The sequence below is a fragment of the Temnothorax nylanderi genome, unplaced genomic scaffold (genome assembly GCF_030848795.1).
Source record: "Temnothorax nylanderi isolate EJ_2023f unplaced genomic scaffold, tnyl_v1.0 TNYL_tig0020_pilon, whole genome shotgun sequence".
Classification (NCBI taxonomy): Eukaryota; Metazoa; Arthropoda; class Insecta; order Hymenoptera; family Formicidae; genus Temnothorax; species Temnothorax nylanderi.
In genome coordinates, this window is record NW_027249082.1 from 800,841 (window position 1) to 820,620 (window position 19,780).

The window sequence follows — 19,780 nt, forward strand, 5'->3', positions numbered from 1 at the left end:
CGCCGCGCTCCGCGCGAAATAACGCGAGTAATCTTATTTCCGATACTTCGCACTCGAGGTTTTCGGGGCACCGAAACGAAGCTTCGAACGCGGACGAATAAAAATTAGAAGGGGAAAGGTTGGCCGGAGGAGATAAATGAAGATGGAAACGGGAGACATAATAAAGTGGTTGAACGAAATTGGATAGTACAAACGGGGAAAAGTCTATTCTTTCAGCAGAAAATAGCGAGCAAGATGGATGTGCGTAGCTCACAATCCATCCTTTTCCCGGAAATTGTAACGTATCGTTGGTTGGGACGGTTGATTGTTTAATTAATTAAACCATGTAATCCTCAAGCGCGTAATTCTATTGTAACATTATGCTATTATCGCACGTGTAATTGTTAATCCCAGGAGTGTAATACAATGTGTTTAACACCAGGAACGCAGCGCGATCTCCGAAAATACGAAGGATAAACACAAAATTAGGTAACGTCGAACTACGTTCTCGCTCGAGCGTTGAAAACGTTCTCGCGTTTTTACGACAAGTATAAATCTCACGTCTTGCACGGATAAATTATCTTATATTATTTAAATATAAAAATAAATTTTATAAATTTAGATCATTCAGAAGGCTAATAAAATGTTCCGTTGGTGTTAAACACATACGTTCAAGCAATATCGTATAGAATTATTCATCCTTAGCGAAGATTTGGAGCGCGCAATTGTTATTTATCAAGTTTCCACTTTTCAATACGATACATCTGTATCGTATTAGACCTGAAATAAAGCTCTTGTTAAAGTTCCCTTGAAATTAATTGAAGAATATGATCTCTTCATAAAGCTTATAGTCCGCAAACTAACTCGAAAAATCGTTTTAGACATCAAACACTCGCTTTGAATCTCACAGGGGATAACATTATGGGTCCACTTTCTGCCGATTCTAGGGCACTCGATACATGTGCGCGGCCGACACGCGAAAGTGCGTGACTGGGCGTGCTCCATCATCGTCCAGCGGAGGAGCTATCGCCAACCGCTCCGCGGATCGTCCCTCTCGCAGGCGTCTTCGTGCCCATGCATTAAGTTTCCAGATACGTATAATTTTTTCGACGATGCGAGACACGCGGAAGGAAGAGACGTCGAAAGATATGGGGCACGAGAGAGGGCGGAAGGGGAAGGGAGGATAAGAACGGGAGCCGCGGAAGAACGAGAGGAGGTGAGGGCGAAGCGGGGCGTGATGCCGGCGGTATTTACGAATCCAGATAAAGAGTCTCGGCAGACACCTAGGAGAGAAGAAATCGAGCGTCGTATATATCGCTCTTCGAGCTATCTTACGGCGAGACCCGACAGCGAAATTTACTTAGCACCCTCCTCCATCCCTCGTTTCGCGAGACTGCGACAGAACACGGTCACTTGATCGTCGCACCGAGCGAATGGACGTTATTCATAGTCGTTCCTTGAGCAAGTACGTCTTACATATATACGCAGTATATGCAAGTAGTATGTTCGTTCACACACATACATGTATAAATAAGAAATTTTTATCAAAAGATAAATATTAATATTATAATGTATTTTTCTAATAAAATGTATTCGCTGGAATTTGAATCGTGCGATAATGTCCTAAAAATACATTAATCCTGAAAACACCTTCATTTATAGTTAATTCGAATATAAATAATAAATTGTGTACATACATGTTCTCTAGCGATTTTAATCAAATTGTACCTACATATCAATTTTCATGTATACTTCACAAATACAGATATAAACATGGAAGAATTGTATACAAAGTTGGGGACTTTAAAAATATCAGGGCTCCTGCACAGTTATCGCATTTATTATTTTATATTTATTATAAATATTTCATTTTTTAAACTGTTATAGATTTTTCGTTTTAAGTTCACAGCTTAAGCTGAAATATCTACGAGAATGGAACAACACATGTCACATCCACACAAACAAAAACAATACTCAATTGTTGCTGCTATATTTAAAGCACATTTTTTTTTCAATTTTCAACTTTATTTGTTACGATCGGGACACGTAACTGTTTGCAAACTGAAAGTTCCCATCGTCATCCACATTCGCACGAACGCACAGATCAAATTTACCTCGTAACAAAAGTATGTCATCAGTCCCATATCCGTTTTCTGAGAATGCAATCTCGTCAAAAAAGACCGCGTTGCTTGGCACATTAAGATTCGTACTGATAAACATTGCAAAAATGACATACGTAATTAAACGCGTAAACAAAATTCGAGCGTGTCCCAATCCTGAAGGGAGTGAAGGTGGCTCGCAGCGATTTGATTACTTAAGGAAATATAATTTCTGTAAATGATTCCAACGGCGACTCGATGCAATCGGGATACGTTAGGACGCAATCGCCGCCAGACTTACCCAGCCGTTCGGCTTCCTGATACAATTTGTCGGCGCTCCGGTGACTGGAATTAATTGCTACCGGCAAGTCCTCCGTAGGCCTGCGAAGGAGATTCAGATTAAATCGTTTCGTGCTTCCCGTCAAGCTTTAGATTATTCAACCGCATATCGGACGTTATCCAATACATTGCACTTCAAGCGCTCATTGTTTGGACAATTCAATCAGAGTTATGGTATTAATTTTCTCTTTGTTTAAAATACCTACTCTCTACACAGTATTTATATATCGACATATTTTCTGATCAATGAAAGGTTGACATAAAATTCTAATGATCATCGCATGTTTTTTCGAAACATAATTTCATCGACGTTTTAAAGAACGCATGTAATAAATATTGTAATTAGCGTGTACTATATTTAAAATTATAATTTCTGCCGTCGCTCGGTACAATATTTAATAAATCTCTGGCCATGTTTGAGTGTAAAATATCCTAATTTATCTCGCCTCCCATACCTTAACAATTATTGGACCGACCATGAATCTATACGGACACCTTGGATGTTCGTTGGAAATCTCGGAAATTTGCATGCTTCGCAATTAATGGCTCGTCGGCATTAATTTGTGAAATATACTTGACAACGAAAGCTTATATATAATATGTACACCCGCGAAGTCTCTCGGGCACGAAGCGCATCGGCGTTTCATTCGATTATTTCGAGAGAGACGGAGACTCCGAGGGAGTCTCTCTCAGCCGCCAAGAGAGAAATACTATAAAGCGATGCCTGACGAAAACCTGGGCGAAACACACTTCTGTTGGAAACTTAATGTATACGCGCTAGACTTAGTCGCGTAATTACCGCGCCGGTGTTAGCTCGGGCGCAATTTCCTTCGAACATACGCGGGCGTGGGCGCGTTTGGAATAGCAAATTTCGTGGGTTCTGGTTACAGGACGGCTTGTAGCCGGCGCGGCGGACGGGCGAATATTTTACATGATGTAACAGCCATCTGCTGCTCGACCGACGCTCAATTAGGATTCTGCCAAACATGAGGCCGGATTTTACGGTCGTCCAGGCAGCAGTATGTACGCGTAGCCACGCAATCGTATCAAATCTGTAAGCTCTGCTCCGCGTGTATATTCACGTTTCGATGGATCCCTCGCTATATTCGCACGCATTCTCGAACGGCAATATTCGAAACCGACATAGTCTCGGGGCACGTGTCTAGTTTTCTATATCACGGACACGCGAAAACAAATCTCATTTTCACTCACAGCGATAGAATCACGAAAATTAACGGAAAGCGCATTCTGCCGTGTCTGTATATCAAATCCTAATCTGAATCGCTGTCTAATATTTTCTGAAAATTATCGTTAAAAAAATGGACCTGTATTTTCTTTTATTGAAGAAAAAAAATTGTATCACTTTAATTTTATTTGCAATCAATTATTAACTGCGAGACCGTAAAGGAAAAGAAGACGTACGTTGAGAAGAATAAAACTCGGTGGAACTCTTTGACCCGAAAGTCTTCATAGCCTATAAAGAGATGAACTTTAGTTTTACGCACGATGAGAAGAATCCGCTATAAACGAGATGCAAATTTCTGCGCTGCTAACCCTCATTTTACGAGCTGTATATTCGCGTACGAATACCTTCGGTGGATTCTCTACATTATTCCTAACAAATCTGTCAGCCATTAGAAACTTCCAAGGGAATTCATTACTCACGACTCTCTTCCCCCGGTGATAAATCTCGTTTCCGGAAGTGCGCGGATGTACATCGATCCCGCTCGCGGCGAGTCAAAGCGCGCGAGTGCCGGAAACGTCGGAATTGACTTACGTTAATATTAGGTGGATCACCTCCCCGAGGATATCCTGCTGGGTCCTGTGGAGAGGCGTTTCCGCGAGCTCGCAGATGGTCCTCAAAAGGCACTGCCTGCCGTCTCGCCAGCCGTGTCTGAAGAGTCAACATCGAATCTTACTTTGCAGCGCAGGTTATTTACGTTTCGGTCGTTCGCCGCGTTCCTTCTTCTTCTCGCGGCCCCGCGACTCTTTTTTATTCTAATTCTACGTCGAGGTAATTTTATCAAAGCGACACATATGCCATTGAAATCTTTCGCGAGCAACGAGCAACGAAAGAGTAAAAACACTGGATTCTTTTTACACAACTGCAGATCTCGATCTGCGTTTGCACTCTCTATCTCTTTCGATCAAAAATTTTCTTTTTATTACTATTACACACGATTACTATTATTTCTCGGGGCAAACTCCTCGCCTGTAACTTACGCCCCTGCAGTGCACGCTTTCCTGCATCCCAACGGAGTAATTGCCTTATGTCCCAATTAATTTATGTTCGAGTCGCCGTCTTTACCCCTGTCGCCCTTTGATCCTGCGGACGCCAACTCCCACTTACGTAGAGTGAAGGAGAGTGATGTAGATCGAAGGGAGACGCTCTTTGTCACCGAAAGTAAAATTGGCAGAATTTCGCGCAATCTGGACCGTCAATCGCCGTACACTTTTACGCTTTTTTCAATTTAATAGTATAACTAATGATAATATCTTTAAAATCAACTTAAATCTTTCTTCTGTAGAGAGTAAATGACGAACATGTTTAGATATCTGATCAATAAGAATATAGGGAAACATATACCCTATTAATAAATTTATGACGACTAAATCTGAATACAAAATCATGATTTGAAAAAACCGACAGTGGGATAAATAAATTTTATTATTGACATGATGAGCAAAGCGTAAAATAATTTTGACATGTGACAAGATCTCAAAAATGTTGGCACTGAGAATTATTTTTGACAATCTCGGTATCGACGATAAAACACTTCTAGAGCCTTGCCCAAAGTGAATTAGAGAAAACTAGGGCGTAGTTCAGCAGAAATGTAATTTCAACAAGCGGCCATCGGAGACAATCAATAGCAAGAAAATTCAGAGTTAATTATTTAGAAACATACCCACTTGCTCGCGCGTCTACCGTGTTTATTGATTCATCGGGCAATTTTGCGCGGTAATGCGCGACATTTGTTCTCCCGATTCCAAATTCAAATCTCCTCTCGACCGTCCGGACATTGCGCAAATCCGGCGAGTAAAATTGCGCGCTTGTTCCCGAGCCGTGTGTATGAGAGTGAACAAAAGAATAGCGGAAAGAGAATAACGAGAGAGCGACAACTCGCTCGTTCGGTCAATCTCGATGAGACGGCTAAGTGCCGCGCAAATTGAAACCATTGATATATCCGTCGGGAGTTTTATCGGCCGCCTCTCTCGTTTCGCCTCTCGACAAATTTAATTAAATGCATACACAAGCGACCGGGTAAAACGTTTCGAATGTTTTCTCCTCGAACTTCCCGCTGAAGCTGCGAAGGAAAGTACATTTTCGCGGCGAGGCTCTTTAAGGGTCGACGTACGGGGAGCGATTAGCGCAACTTACTCGTCCAAGAGGTTCTCAATGGCGACGTAAGTTTCCTGCAAATCGAGATCCCTGATGTGTCTCGCGGGAATTATCGTCGGTTCGAACTGCGACAAGTTCCACGGTAGAGCGTAGTTGAGTTGGAATCCCGAGGAGAAGGCGATACCGCCCCTTTTCGTCATTGCCACCGGCATCGAGATACCCACAGTAAACTGTCGAGCAAATGTTCCGAGATTACATCTCGAGAAAGGCATTCAAATTGCGAGGCAAACGGAGCCAACTATCCGAAAATGAATTCATTTACATGTTTTCTTTTAGATATTCTAAATTGAACGATTGCTTGGATTAAAAAATTCCAACGTAAAAATAATTAAATTCCGTAAAGATCTTTTTCCTTTTAAGCAAAATTATTGCGAGAAATTTTGTTTAATATGAGAACTTTCTTCTCGAGAAGAGACACAGTAATTCATCTATCCGGACTAGATTTGCTAATTAACGTGTTGACGACTCGCAAATAAATATTTAATACGGCAACAGCGATATTTTGTTCAGCGAATCACGGGAAAAAATTAAAAGCTCTCACAACAATTAATCGATATGCACAGCTAAATATCATTTTGATAGCTCATATTCGATTCAAACGCTATTTCTTCCGCTGGCATATGGATGCAGAATTTTTTATCATCTATTAAAATCTACGAAACTAAAAAATTCATAAAACAAATTGATATGCAAAGCTTTAGTGTTTAATGTGTAAATATACTATAAACACAATATAGCTTCTAACTTATTACAACTTTATTTAATCTTATTTATCCTAAAAATAATTGCAGAACAACGTTAATAAAAAGCATTTTTACAAAGTGCCTGCGGCATTTAATAAAGTAACAAGCCCCTAATTAATAATACGAAACTTCTCTCGAGGCGATAAAAGTAAAGTGAATCGTTAACCCAGTATAAATTCTCCTTTCGAGATAAGATATTATACAAATTTACGATAAATTTTGAAGATACCTGAAGCAAGGTATTCTCGGGGTACAGCAGTATCGCTCGGCAACACCAAAAATTCGCCCAAAGGCCAACGGTCGAGAATACCCAAAAAAGCAGCCGCGACATGGCGAACGTGCTGCAGCGTCGTCGCCGATGGAGCGTCGTCGGGAAGCGTGGCTCATCGCGGACCATATCCGATACCCATTCCCCGTTCTGTACCCAAGTAATTCGCGCCGACCATCGGATCATCGGTCAACGAACCGTGGGCGAATGTTCTCTTGTTCCAGGAGATCGCGGTACTCGGCGGAGTTCGTGGGAACACGATAATGAGTCTCCTGGAGTCTCGGCAGCCGGGCGAAACGCGAACGCGCGCGCGCATGCCGCTATTTGCGTCCAGCAAAACGTATACCCGATCCGGAATTACGAGCGGCCGAAAACTTCGGCCGTTTCACAGAGGCGCGCGCTACGAGCCGTTCTTCTATTATATGGAATCTCGTTAACGTTGCGCATTACGAGATTATTCAAGTGGAAACCTGTATCACGGTAACCGTATCACAGTAGTACCTTTCGCAGTAACGAGCCGGAGGAGAATTCGCGAGATAGCAGGTATTTTATTGGAATATTCGCAGAAGCGATACTCGCCACGTACATACGTATATTACCGTGTCGAAAATTATTTCTTCGTGTATATATACGCAGATAAGTCTTACAGAGAAAGAGAATGTATATTCTTCTAAAATATATAAGTGGAACAAGTTAACATTTCGATTGACGTCCAAAAAAGAGACAATCGATCTTTCATTGTGCGCGAGGAGGGAAGAAAATCCGCTATGCGATGAAACGTAGCGGGCGCACGTGTACATGATGCACAAAAAGAAAGGGGATTTATGTGAACAATGCACACAAGCGTGCATTAAACCGACGTTGCGGCCGTCGAAGCGCCGGGCCGCGCCGGCGCGGCGACGCCGAACGATTCATCGGCGTATCAGTTTAATCCCGGCAAGCGCGATAACGTTGTAAATCCAATAATTGCCCGTCTTACCCGTTAAGCAGCTTTAATTAATTCCGTTTCCGTACCGGCGGCGGATTAACAGCCAAAGTTGAATTAAAATCTCATCTGGAAAGTCCGGCCCGCAGCCGTTACGTTTACCTCACGTGTTTCTAATTCCCGTTTCCGATGTCGCATCTACAATTCTACATCATTAACGGGATTAGCTTTACGGTCTATCGCGTCACTTGATTGCTAACGATTATTATCGTAGCCATTAAATCGAAAGTTCTAACGTCGCTGTTTTGAACGAAGGTTTTATAGTTAACAATAACGATATTTTTTTTTTTTTTTCAACAATCGTCAATAATGTACTTGCGGAATTGTTGAGAATCATAAGACACATGTAATACGAAGAGATATTCGACCGTACCGCAGTACCGTTAATCGGAAATGATGACGGCGGAAATCCCTGATCCGAGAAAACTGCTCCGAGAAAATTGCGCCCGCCGGAACGTCTCGTAGAGGTAGAGGTAAAGCCTCGTTGATTGGAAATGCACTGTTAAATTGAAACTTGTATCGGATCGACGCTCACTCAAGGGAAATAACAACCGCATCCTTTGTGCCCGGAAGTCGGAGACCGTGTCGATTTTAATATCGTGTCGCTAAGATAAGATAAGTGCCGGCACACGCCGTTGAGCATCTCCGAACACTACAGACATTGACTGATCCGATCGCGAACAAAGATAAGAAATAAAATATCTTCAAAACGTTTATGTATGCGATTATGCAACTTTCTTACCGAATATGTATACATATATGTATATATTTCTTTTTTTTTTTCTTCAATTTTATTTAAATTTTGATAGGAAAGCACACTGATTTTTTTAAGAAAGAGATTCGCTTCTTCATCACAAGCGCTTGTCAACTTATATATAAACACCGGGTGTTCGAGAGTTACGAAATCATAGACAAATTGCATACTTGAGGATCAAGCTGCGCGCAAAGCAAGTGCCCGAATATCTCAGCTGCAATCGCCACGGATGTCCATTATACAGATTGCGACGGATGTTCGCACTAGTTGGATATTCGTAGTTAGTCCATGCCGTAATCTCGCCGCGATTCGTTAAGATCTACGAGGCATGAAACATGGTTTACACGCGCGGCGGAATGTCGGTGTCGTCTAACAGTCGCGTGAATTGTGAAGTACGCGTGCACGAGGGAATGCCACGAATATTCTGGGCGAATCTGTGCCGAGGATATTCAAATGTGTCGCTCCCACGACTGAATAATTGCATGATTTGCAATTATATTGTTAGTAAAAAGTTCCTATATTCTGCAAAAAAAAAAAAGATTAATAAAAAAATGCAAAGGAACACTTCTATGGACATCCGATCTTCATAAAATTGGATTTACAGATATTAATTTTAGAAAAACATCGTCGCGAGTTATGCCACGATACGAGATAACACGGGACGTGAATCTCGTTATTTCACCTGTAATTTGCCGGTTGTAAAATACAAGCTATCTATTTTGATCCGGCTTCTCGTTACCAAACACACTTTATATACTCATACGTTCCGCGAATCTGAAATATGTCGCTGTATGTACACCGCATATGAGTCGCGCTGCGCCATTTAGTTTGAGCTTTCATGTGCATAGTAACATACGCGCGATCTGCAAAGCCCTGAAAATGAGTTGGGCGGACGACATGCAACAACTTCGTTTCGGTAACAACCCCTTTGTAGACGCGAAAAAGGCGCAATATACATTCCGCACCGCCTCGCGCCTGTCTGTATAACGGACCGCCGCGCCGCGCCGCGCCGGACGAAAGGACGGGGGAAAGTTAACCGAGGCAAAAGGGATAAGCAATATCCCTTTATTCGTTCGCTTCCTCCACCGCCACCGACGGAGAGACACGACGGAAACGAGGATTGCACGGCCAGCTGAATTCTCTCTATAATTGATTTCGCAAAAGATGATATACCGTTTGAAAGAAAGAGAACAACTTGCGTTAGCTGCCTTTTGATAAACTCAAACTGACAATGAGAGACATCATTTCACTTAAGATCGGCCGTTCTCTTTATAGCCGCGCATATAATAAATTTATTAAATACTTTTAAATATGCAGCACAACGTGCACAAAATTAGATACAAAATAAAATTTAAAATATTCGACTTATTGTGATAAAAATAGTGAGTTTTCAATAGATTACGAGTAATAAATGCGGATTCAGATACTGGTTTTTTTTTTATTATAACTACTATTTATCTTCATTTTGTTATTTAACGAATAATGGCAACAATAAAAGAAAAAAGAGAGAAAGAGATTGCATTGTATTGATTAAAAATTTTTGTATTTATCCGGCGGTCGGACGTTATTCAGCGAATAAGAAATAATTGATCATTGATAAAATTTTGCAATACACTATCAATTTAGTAATAAGATGATTTATTATTCTCGTTCATGGATAAATAAATTAGGAATCCCTCCAATATTGGATCGTACTATTGGATATCGACTATCAATTAACCGCGTAAAGTATTTTTCCAATATTATAAATGTGATATATATCATTTATCTCCCTCCCCCATCTATCTTTCTAATTTATTTTGTCAATTCTTATCGGTATCGTTCATCAAACTAATTTACGAGAAATAATTGTTTGCAATCACTCGTAACTCTTGAAAATGAAAATTTCTGAAAACGTCCCGACATTTTCGCTGAGATAAAATCGACTTCAAATTGCTCGAATAATACACCTTTGAGCTTCCGAACTCTTTCTTTCTTTAACTTTGTGTACGCGATTTACTTATCGACGATCGAGATTGCCGAAGATTTCGCAACCATGTCAATAGCTTTTGCATAAAATCCTCAGCGAAGGCACTCTCGATGCGACGTCTTAAGTGGATGACATTTCGTTTCGACAAATAACGTTTCGTGGCAAATAAGATATCACGCCGTCCCACGATGAACAAACATTGCAGTCTCCGCCGACGTTCACCGTTGACAACCGTCACGGTGTAACGCGGTGCCATTTAGCTCCTCACCTCCGCTTCCGGCTGTTGAAAATGCAATTTCAATTCCGGCAAGTAAAGTCAATTTGCTCAGTATGTACGACGGAAACGGATCGCCAGTTTTCATAACCAATACGAACGAAGTATACGCCACGTAACATTATTTCACTTTATTGCATATTAACATTTATGTTCGCGCAGTTACGTGAGCGTAAGAGATGTCACGGCTTATCTCCCTCTTTTCTCCCTCTCACGTCTGAAATTGATTCTTCGCGAAAGGTCGCGAGGTCGTCTGCAAATGGTCCGGACGATAGCCGAAGCGAAGAAGACTTGAGGTTTCAGCTCTTCCTCTTTTTTTTCTCTTTCTCTCTTTCTCTCGATAGATTCCCGACATCGGTAGAGAATATTCGAGGATAAAACGGTGAAGAGGACGCTGAGGCTAGAACAGCATTGGGTGCGCGACGATTAATTTATATGGCCGATCTAATGCTTGGTAGGTTTGGTAGCTGAGCTTAAAAGCAAAGTTGAGTAGAGGAGGGCGAAACGGTTTGGAATAAGTCACTGCAGTGGTTTGCTTTATTAAGGCTACCTCGAGCGAACGTCGCGATTTATAATATTAATATTAACAGGCAAGTTCTTAAAAGTGTTAGGTTTGTTAAAGCAGAAATGAATGTTGAGACAGAATACCTAAATGGACTGTGATATTGCCATGTCACAAGTCTAATTTAAATAAACCTGGTTGTTTTAACGGGCCCTTGGCTTTCGTTCAACAAGCGTCGACATGTGCAGTTACAAGCGATGATGGCAATTCGCCCGTCTACACTCTGCCCGTATACCAACGAGTATCTCCAGCTGTCAGTCAGGCGAATCGAATGATACCATCATATCCATGCAAATACTTTTGCCGACAAGCCAACTTGCAATCTCCACCCAATGTCAGGTAATACTTCCTGCCGGGGCGGGAGGGGGAGGGGGAAATATTGGCGTCAGACAGCGGATATCGCGGCAGTAAATCGTTTCTATTCACTACGACCGCTCCAGACACATGCATACCCTGTCGAATGAGAAGCACGAAAATGTCGCGGTACCTCGTAAAGACGCCAAAAATTCGACGAGGGGATGCTAAATGTACCGACAATTCAAAAGGAAGGTATAAATTCATAGCGTCGTTCCCCTGTCAGTAGAGAAAGTAAAAATACCCCTCCCTCTTTCTCTCTTTCTCTCGCACGCATAGAATTTCTTTAGAAAACTAATTGTACGATCAGTTCGTTGCTTATTACTATTTACAATTCCTAACTAATCGACGACTAATTATATCAAATACAGTCAGTGTGAAATTATTATTAATACACAATAAATTATTCAATAATAATTATATGGATCGCTGTTGATTGCCCGTAACTTACAGTTAAAATTTTTAAATGTATTTGATTATGACGGTTCCAATTGCAAATTTATTGCAGTTTGTAATTAATACTGCCTAGCTTTTTTGTTGACTTTTTGTTGACAAAAGATATTAAATTTTAATTTCTATTAAAACACATGCATATATTATCAAGCGAGCGAGCAGAGATGCATCGCCGACTATTAGTCAAAAACTCTCCGCGCACCCTCCGCCTCCTAAGAAAACAAACTTTTCTCATCAAATTTAGCTTTTCCGGCTGTGGACACCGCGCAAACTCGAGAGAATTTCGGAGTAAACATAGAAGTGAGCGGCTATGCAAGCCGCGAAACAAATTCGCGGTTTGTGAAAACACGAGAAAAACGCACTCGTTTAGTGTTCCTGCGCAAAACGGCGCGTAAAAACATGTGTTTACGAAGCTCCAAGGAAATGAGCATCTCACAATGTGGCGAGCGGGCGGGCGCGCGCGGGCCGGTGCGACATAATAAAATGTTATGGGGAAGAAATCGTTTCGCGCTGTAAAATGTTAAAGCGCTTTTCCAGTGTGCTGCGCAAACCCGGACCCCGGTCCCTTGATTGCAATATCCCGGACCACCTGGGAGGACGTTAACGGTTAACGTAAAGAAAGTCTCGAGGTTTATTGCGACGATGTCACCTGAAATATAAATAAGAGGTCGCGCGCGCTACAAATCCATCGTGATTAAAGCTGTGTTTTCGGTAACACAATGAAAAGGGGACATCTGGTAACATAAATGGCGAGCAAAGAAAATTTGCTTCTTCTTTTTTTTCTGGACACGAGATGCGCAAAGAATAGCTCAGGAAATATTGTTTATATCTGAAAAATATGAAGGCTAAGAATCTTATTAATTTTCTTACGATATATATTTAAAAAATAATCATTATATTGTAATACTAAATTGCACATTTAAGATTTAAAAGCTTCGGAGTAATTAAGTTTTTAGACTTACATCCTTGTTCTCTTCAGATTAATCTGAAGGTACCGAGGGCATCCTTTAGGATACTCCGTAATCCGAGAGTCAACGTGTTTCGAACACTTACGTTGTTCGGAAAGAGCTAAATTTGCTTGCCCTAGCCAAACTAATATCTATTCATAATTAACTAGGGTACGTCCATTATCTAATAATTAACTGGCAACCGCATACACCACATATAGATGCGAATGCGGTTGCAATACGCATTATTATGGGAATTGCATGTGTATGTGTGTGCGTGCAAATATATAACATATATTAATAATGCATGTAACCAAATAGCTCATCACGTAAATTGACTTATGAGATATAAAAAGACAGACACGCGCGCTTTCGTAAGCTTCAATATTTTCTGCTGCGATTATACATTTAAAAAACTTTCGATCGCTATTCTTTCTTCCATCTCTTTCACTCGAGGATTCAGTTTCCGTACAATTAGGGGGAAAAAAACGCCGGGCAAAGTAAATAATCTTGCCTCGCAGCTCCGAAGGAACATAAAGAAATCGCGATAGTCGGCCCGTGAAAACTTTCGACTTTTCTTTCGGCTGATTATACGGGAATGCGCCGAAGTAACGGAAAAACCGCGATAAACTTCACGAGGGAGGCCCGATCCTCCGCGAATGCCGAAGATTCTTTAATATCGAATGCCGGCATTCCACCCGCCGAAACTCCCGTGTTTCTTACGCGCACTTTTAGGAAGATGAAACTCCGAATCAGGGAAGGAGAGGAATGCCAATGGGGGGAAACGGGGGTAGCGTAGGAAAACGCTTTCACGACCTCCTCACATCACCGAAACGACGAAACATCGAGAGCGGAGATGGATTATTCGTAAGGAATCTCGCGCTTTCGTGCGCGAGAAGCGGTACCGTCGGAATTCAATTTTGTAATTGACAAATGTACTTATACGGTGCATGCTCTTTCCGTGTACGTGCAAACCGAACGGCGCGAGCTGTTATAAGTGGAATATCTCGCAGCTGCCTGCGTTTATGTAAAAAGAGGGCATACAATTCTTAGGTAATCACGATCGCCTCGGTAGGAAATTTCAAGGGGGACGCTTCGTGTGATACGTGTACTTCGGAAATCATGTTCCCGGCAAAACGCGTCCAGCTTCCGAACTTTCGATCCTGGCGTCTCAACGACGTCGTTCGGCGATCTCCGATATTTCCATCAGCGAACTGCCGGGTTTCGTCCGTACCTCCGCTCCGACGCAGCTCCGGCCGATCCACCACCGCACCGTCGAGATTTCCATCCGGTCTCGTCACGTGGTCAACGTGGAAAACACGTCGAGCACACTTCTGCGGCATTCCGGATAAAGGGCGTGGCAGCCTGCGCCCTCCGCCTGCTCGCCCAGCCGTTCAGCCGCCCGATATTCCCGATCCCCGTACTCGTCGTACTCTTCCCGGGTGCTGGAGGGCCTGGAATCCCATAGTATTTTCGCATACACGTGCGTAACGTACGTGTGTGCCTGCCGCGCTGTGAGAAACGGCCGTGCTCGGTACCGGCGTTACTCGGGAAACGGCTGCCGAACGGAACAAAACGAAAATATCGGCGAGCCGCGGATACGCGGATACGGTTTATCGAAAAATCCCGGCGTGTGCTCGATGCGATGTTTATTAAATACCGTCATCGCGCGCGCGTGTCTCCACAGTGACATTATGTTTGCGTGTAATTGACGTTACGCGTGGCCGACGTTTTATTGCGGCGCGGTTAATTGATTTTTCTCACCGGCGAAGCCTGGCTTCCGCAACGATTATCGATAATAGAGACATTCTTTCACATAGCGGAGGTCGCCGAGGAAATATATATAGGATACATCGTAATATTAACACATCGGACAACTTTAGTGGCGTATCTTCGAACGAGTATCACAGTCGGTGTAGTCTCAGTGAAAATTCAGACCGAAACGATTAGTTAATATCGTGTTATTGAAGTTCGATAAAACCATTTATCGATTAGAAAAAAAAGTTAACATCAATACCATTTTAAAGCACGTAAAATTCAAGGAGAGAGACGTCTCTAATTACAATATCCCGACTTATTTTTTTCTTTGTACCTGTACATAATTTTTATTATTATATTAATTTCTTTTTACTTATCTGAAAAAAAGACTTGCGTTTCGCGCACGCTATACGCGAGATTCAAGTGTGTCAATTTTCTCAAATGGCAGGTAATTCGTTTACCTAAGGAACGTCTGCACCAATTGTCCCAGCAAACCGTGATGCACGTCGAATGGGACGTAAGCGACTTCGCAAATGGCCTTGAGTAAACACTCTTTGCCACCAAAGCCGTACACGGCCGCCACCTTTTCGAACATCCTGTAAAAGCTCCACCTGCTTTTGCTGGCTCTCGTGTAATACACTCCCGGCTCCGTGAAATCCGTGGCGTTGGTCGGCATGGTGTACTGCATTTTCGCAAACACGCCCACAATTACGCTCTCGCGATCCAGCTGCAACGGAGTGCCCAGCCCCAAGATCAGCTGTGAAAGCAGAAAGCGGCATTGAAGCTGAGAATATAATATAATGATGCTTTCACCAGAACGGGAAATTATTTCCACATCGCTGTATCCCCCGCATCGCGATGTTTCACGTTGTTATCGCGTTATCGTCAAAAATCAAATCCATCTAAGAGTTTTAAAAAAGACCTATTTCGGAATTTTGTTTCTTTCTTATTAGCTATATAAATATATCCAAAGGGATAACTTTTGATTTACGCTTTTGTGCTTCTCGATTACAAGTTTTGTCCCAAATTAATAACTCTATTAGATAATGACGATTATCGCGTCGTTCAATGTGCTGATTATCGCCGGTCCCGCCGCATCAAGAAAATGATACGAGCGTCGCGCGCGTTTAATTATTCTCGCCAGCGGTGTACAGCGATGCACGGGATTGTATACATGATGAGGATGAATCGCGACGACCGCGGCGGCACGTCGTGGATTCCAAATTCCATGGATCGTACGAAGTTCGTCCAATTTCCGCGCCCGGGCTCGCGCGGACCGCCCCTCGTATGAATTTCCGATAAAACCGCAAATTTCCGCGTAGAATCGTTCCGCCGCCGAGGTACCTGGGTACTACGGCCTCGCCCGGAAGGGAGAGGTGGAAGGAGGTGGAAAATGCACGCCGAAGAAAAAAGGAGCCGACACGCAATAATTCTTTCTCCCACGCCTCTCCCCCGGGGCAAACAATGCGCGCCCGGACTCGACATTATGCGCGAATAATTGATTGCGAGCGTATCGTACGAGCGTAATTCCGGCGCGGGTGTCTCCCGCCGACGAAGGCTTCTCCCTTCGCGTTCGAAATATTTAATTCAAGCTTTGAGAAAATTATCGCGTTTATTTTCTTTCTTTCTCTCCGCCATATCAGTAACAGATGCAAACTTGTCGTGGCTCTAAGCTGTGACACGCCCTTCTATTTTAAATGAAATAATAGATTAAAAATATTATACATTAGAAATACAAGAATTTGTAAGTATCTCTTCAAAGGCTGGTATTCATAGTCATATCTTATATTTAAGACCATCTTACCTATCGGTACAAAGATGTTACAGAACAATCACAGAGCTGTATTAGCATCTTAAGATATTACTTAAGACAATCTTAAAAGAAGATCTGACTACGAATACCGGCCTAAATCTAGTAGCTTGCTTATTTAATCTAATTATAAGACTAATGTAAAATTATTTAAAATTCTTGATAAGATTTAGTTACTATTCAGAGATTAAAATAAAAAATTTATTCATAGATTAAATGCTTTCTTCTCATGCATTTGCTAAATAAACGTGCTCCAGGACTACGGTAGAAACTTGTTAATTCCGGAAAAACGTATGCATTCTTCGCTTTCAATGATAATGCGCAAGAATATATGCTCGCCGCATCGAAATCTGGAATGTAATATATATTCACCGAATTCTATTTTCCGACTTAAGTCGTCGGTCCGACCGTGCCTTCAATTAGTGCGAGTAATGAACGTTGCCTCGTACCCCCGCTCGCATACCGCGGGACCAACCAGTAGTCTATCACCGGCTCGTGGAATGTATCGATTTCGTTCGCCCAACGGCCTCGGCGACATGACGTGTATAAGGAAAAAAAAGAAAACGTTTTTCGCACAGATCCGATGTACGAAGCCCGGGCTGAATCTCGTTAAACTGTCCTTTCCAGACGCGGCGTCACGCCGAGGTACGGTCCTCCGTGGAAATTCTCGCGGTTTTATCGAAATTCATACGCGCGCCGGCATGTGCCGCGTCCGCGAGGGCCGATGTACCGGCAACATCCTGTACATATGTGCGATCCCATGTCCGCGCGGACCCTTCCGTCCCCCAGTCGGGCGTCAGCTGTCATGGAAATTGAATGGACCACGAAAGATCGGCGCGTTGTAGTATCGCGCCGGAATATCGTATAGCACGACCGTCTAATAATTCTCCGTCGATGTCAACGCGCGCGAGGCAAATAATTACCCCCGTGTCGCCGAAAAAAAACGCTAAAAATACGCCCGTCACGATTCTCGCTGCTCGATTTTCTTCGCGCCGTTCGCGTTCGTTCGTTCGTTCGTTCAAAAGGTCCGGGAATTCTAGGAACAGGTCGCGGTGGTGTTTGTGGGAAACACGCTGTCCGGAAAATTGGACGGACGCGACGAAGGATGGCGTGCGTGAAAACGGTCGTGCGTACATTCATTTTCGGACACGCACGGTCCCGACGGTAGTTTTAATTATCCGAATAACGGAACGCACCGATCTGTCGCAATAAACTGTCATGGAATATAAATTAATTTTAATATCGTACATATTATATATTATGTAATATTATTTGATCATTTTCTTCCTTTAATATAATAAAGTTTCGTGCGTGACTGTTAAATTATACGTGACATTCTCGGTGAGCAATCAACAATTAGCGTGTCAAATTCATGAGCGACAATTTCGTCGATCAACCAATTACATACCAAAAGCATCGACGGATCGGGAAACGTGAGGCTCCGTCTCAGCCTGTGTCGCCGCGCTGCCTCTGAGATTTCGTCGTGAGTGCCGTTCGCCCGCAGGCATCTCCCGTTGTTGATCGATTGACAGAACAGGAGGAGAGCAAGAACAATCGATCCGATCATTTTCTGGAGCACGGTGGCAACGTGACACGTGGGATTCCCCGGCGTCCGATTAAGCGACGTCGAACTTCGAAGGCAGCGAAGACTGGATTGGTTTCGGAGGCATATCGTTTTCGTTGTGTTGTCGCCGGGACCGTTAAACAACCCCCCAGCGCAAATGTTTGCGGCCGGTTTCCCGGGAGTTGCCGGCGAATTGCCAGCGACGAGGTTTCGTGGCTCGAGCCGTTCGTAATATAACGTCGTTTAAGCGATACGACGCGGAGCAATACCCACTGACAACGCGTGCATAACGAGCGGTCTCGGTAACGCGTCTCGTGTATCACATCCGGACGCGGTTCGGACAAATATTTGAAATCAGCGCGGCGACGCGACGCGACGGCGCGATTATACAACACGCCGGGATCACGAAATTGCGTGTAACGCGTCTCCGTTAATAAGTTAAGTCTGCGGACCGCGTCGTGTCGGTACGCGGCTGCTAAAAGTTACGTCATGATGAGACCTCTTCGCACCTCTGTCATGTCACGCGAATTAAATGTTTCGTCGTAACGCGAAATGGTGTAATATACGAAAGAGCAAATGCGTGCTTGCCACATCTCGGTATCGCGTGCATAGTGCACACGTATCTCGGTGGAGCCGCTTTAATCATCTGCGTCGCTGTTAGGAATTATTAATGTTATGAAATAAGCGGGTTTTTTTTAATTCAATTAAATTCTTTCCTGATTTGCACTTGAAAAGCATGATAGCGCTAAAGAAAAGATTACGCGCTAATTGTATCACGTCAAATCTGGTTCTAATAATTCTAATTCCATGTAAAGCACAAAGTAATAAAAGAGTTCAATATTTGCTGCAGTTAATGTTTAAATTTACGAATAAAAATAAAGTAGGGGAGACCGGGGCCTATATTATTTTTTCTCAACGTAAAAATATGAATATGTTTTAAAGTTATGGATTGTTGCAGCTTCAAATTTGGTGCATTATGGAATTCTGTACTGCAGAAAGACATTAAAATGCTTCGCCAAATTTCTGGCTTTGATTTATCATTGCCACTTAATCCATTAAATTTACAGAAATTCTGGTCAGATCTATATCAAAAAGCATTACAATAATTATGTATGATCCTTCCCTCTCCCCCAAAAAATACGTTATTTAGAAATTTTGAGAATCTCCACTTTAAATCTATCTCTCTTTCAGCTTTTCTTATAATTAAAACGTTACACTCCAGTAACCATACATTGTTCTTTACAACGCTTGCAAATTTTTCTTTTCCTAAAAATCCGCGCCAGTTCCACGAATCCTATCGCAAATTGTCGTGTGCCAAGATGAGTTCGATGACTCCACGTACATCAAGAAAAAAATCTATATCGCGTCGGAAAATCGCGAAAAAAAAACTGCGTTCGTGCCCCATTTTCCTTATGATATCACCTTAATGTCGCACCAAAAATAAACAGATCGGCACTTCACTGATAGCGTCACAGAAAAAAGTTTTCTCGATAAAAGCGACAAAACCGTAGCCTCCGGCCTG

The 19,780-nt window shown here is 42.7% G+C and overlaps 2 protein-coding genes across 2 annotated transcripts; both read right to left on the reverse strand.

The window, feature by feature from the left end:
* Positions 1-1,675: 1,675 nt before the first annotated feature.
* LOC139769055 (uncharacterized) lies at positions 1,676-7,167 on the reverse strand (the record flags this gene model as incomplete). Its single annotated transcript, XM_071699814.1, is given in 7 exon segments — positions 1,676-2,459; positions 4,195-4,311; positions 5,797-5,987; positions 6,790-6,945; positions 6,947-7,066; positions 7,068-7,109; positions 7,111-7,167. Coding segments are annotated over 7 exon segments (849 nt in total), but the record flags the coding sequence as incomplete, so codon positions are not given.
* Positions 7,168-13,053: 5,886 nt separating this feature from the next.
* Positions 13,054-19,013, reverse strand: LOC139769067 (uncharacterized). Its single transcript, XM_071699823.1, has 3 exons — positions 18,103-19,013; positions 15,346-15,641; positions 13,054-14,580 (listed from the first exon to the last, which is right to left on the reverse strand). Exons 1-3 carry the CDS (start codon positions 18,259-18,261, stop codon positions 14,424-14,426), a joined length of 612 nt encoding a protein of 203 aa, XP_071555924.1. The 5' UTR covers positions 18,262-19,013; the 3' UTR covers positions 13,054-14,423.
* Positions 19,014-19,780: the final 767 nt, after the last annotated feature.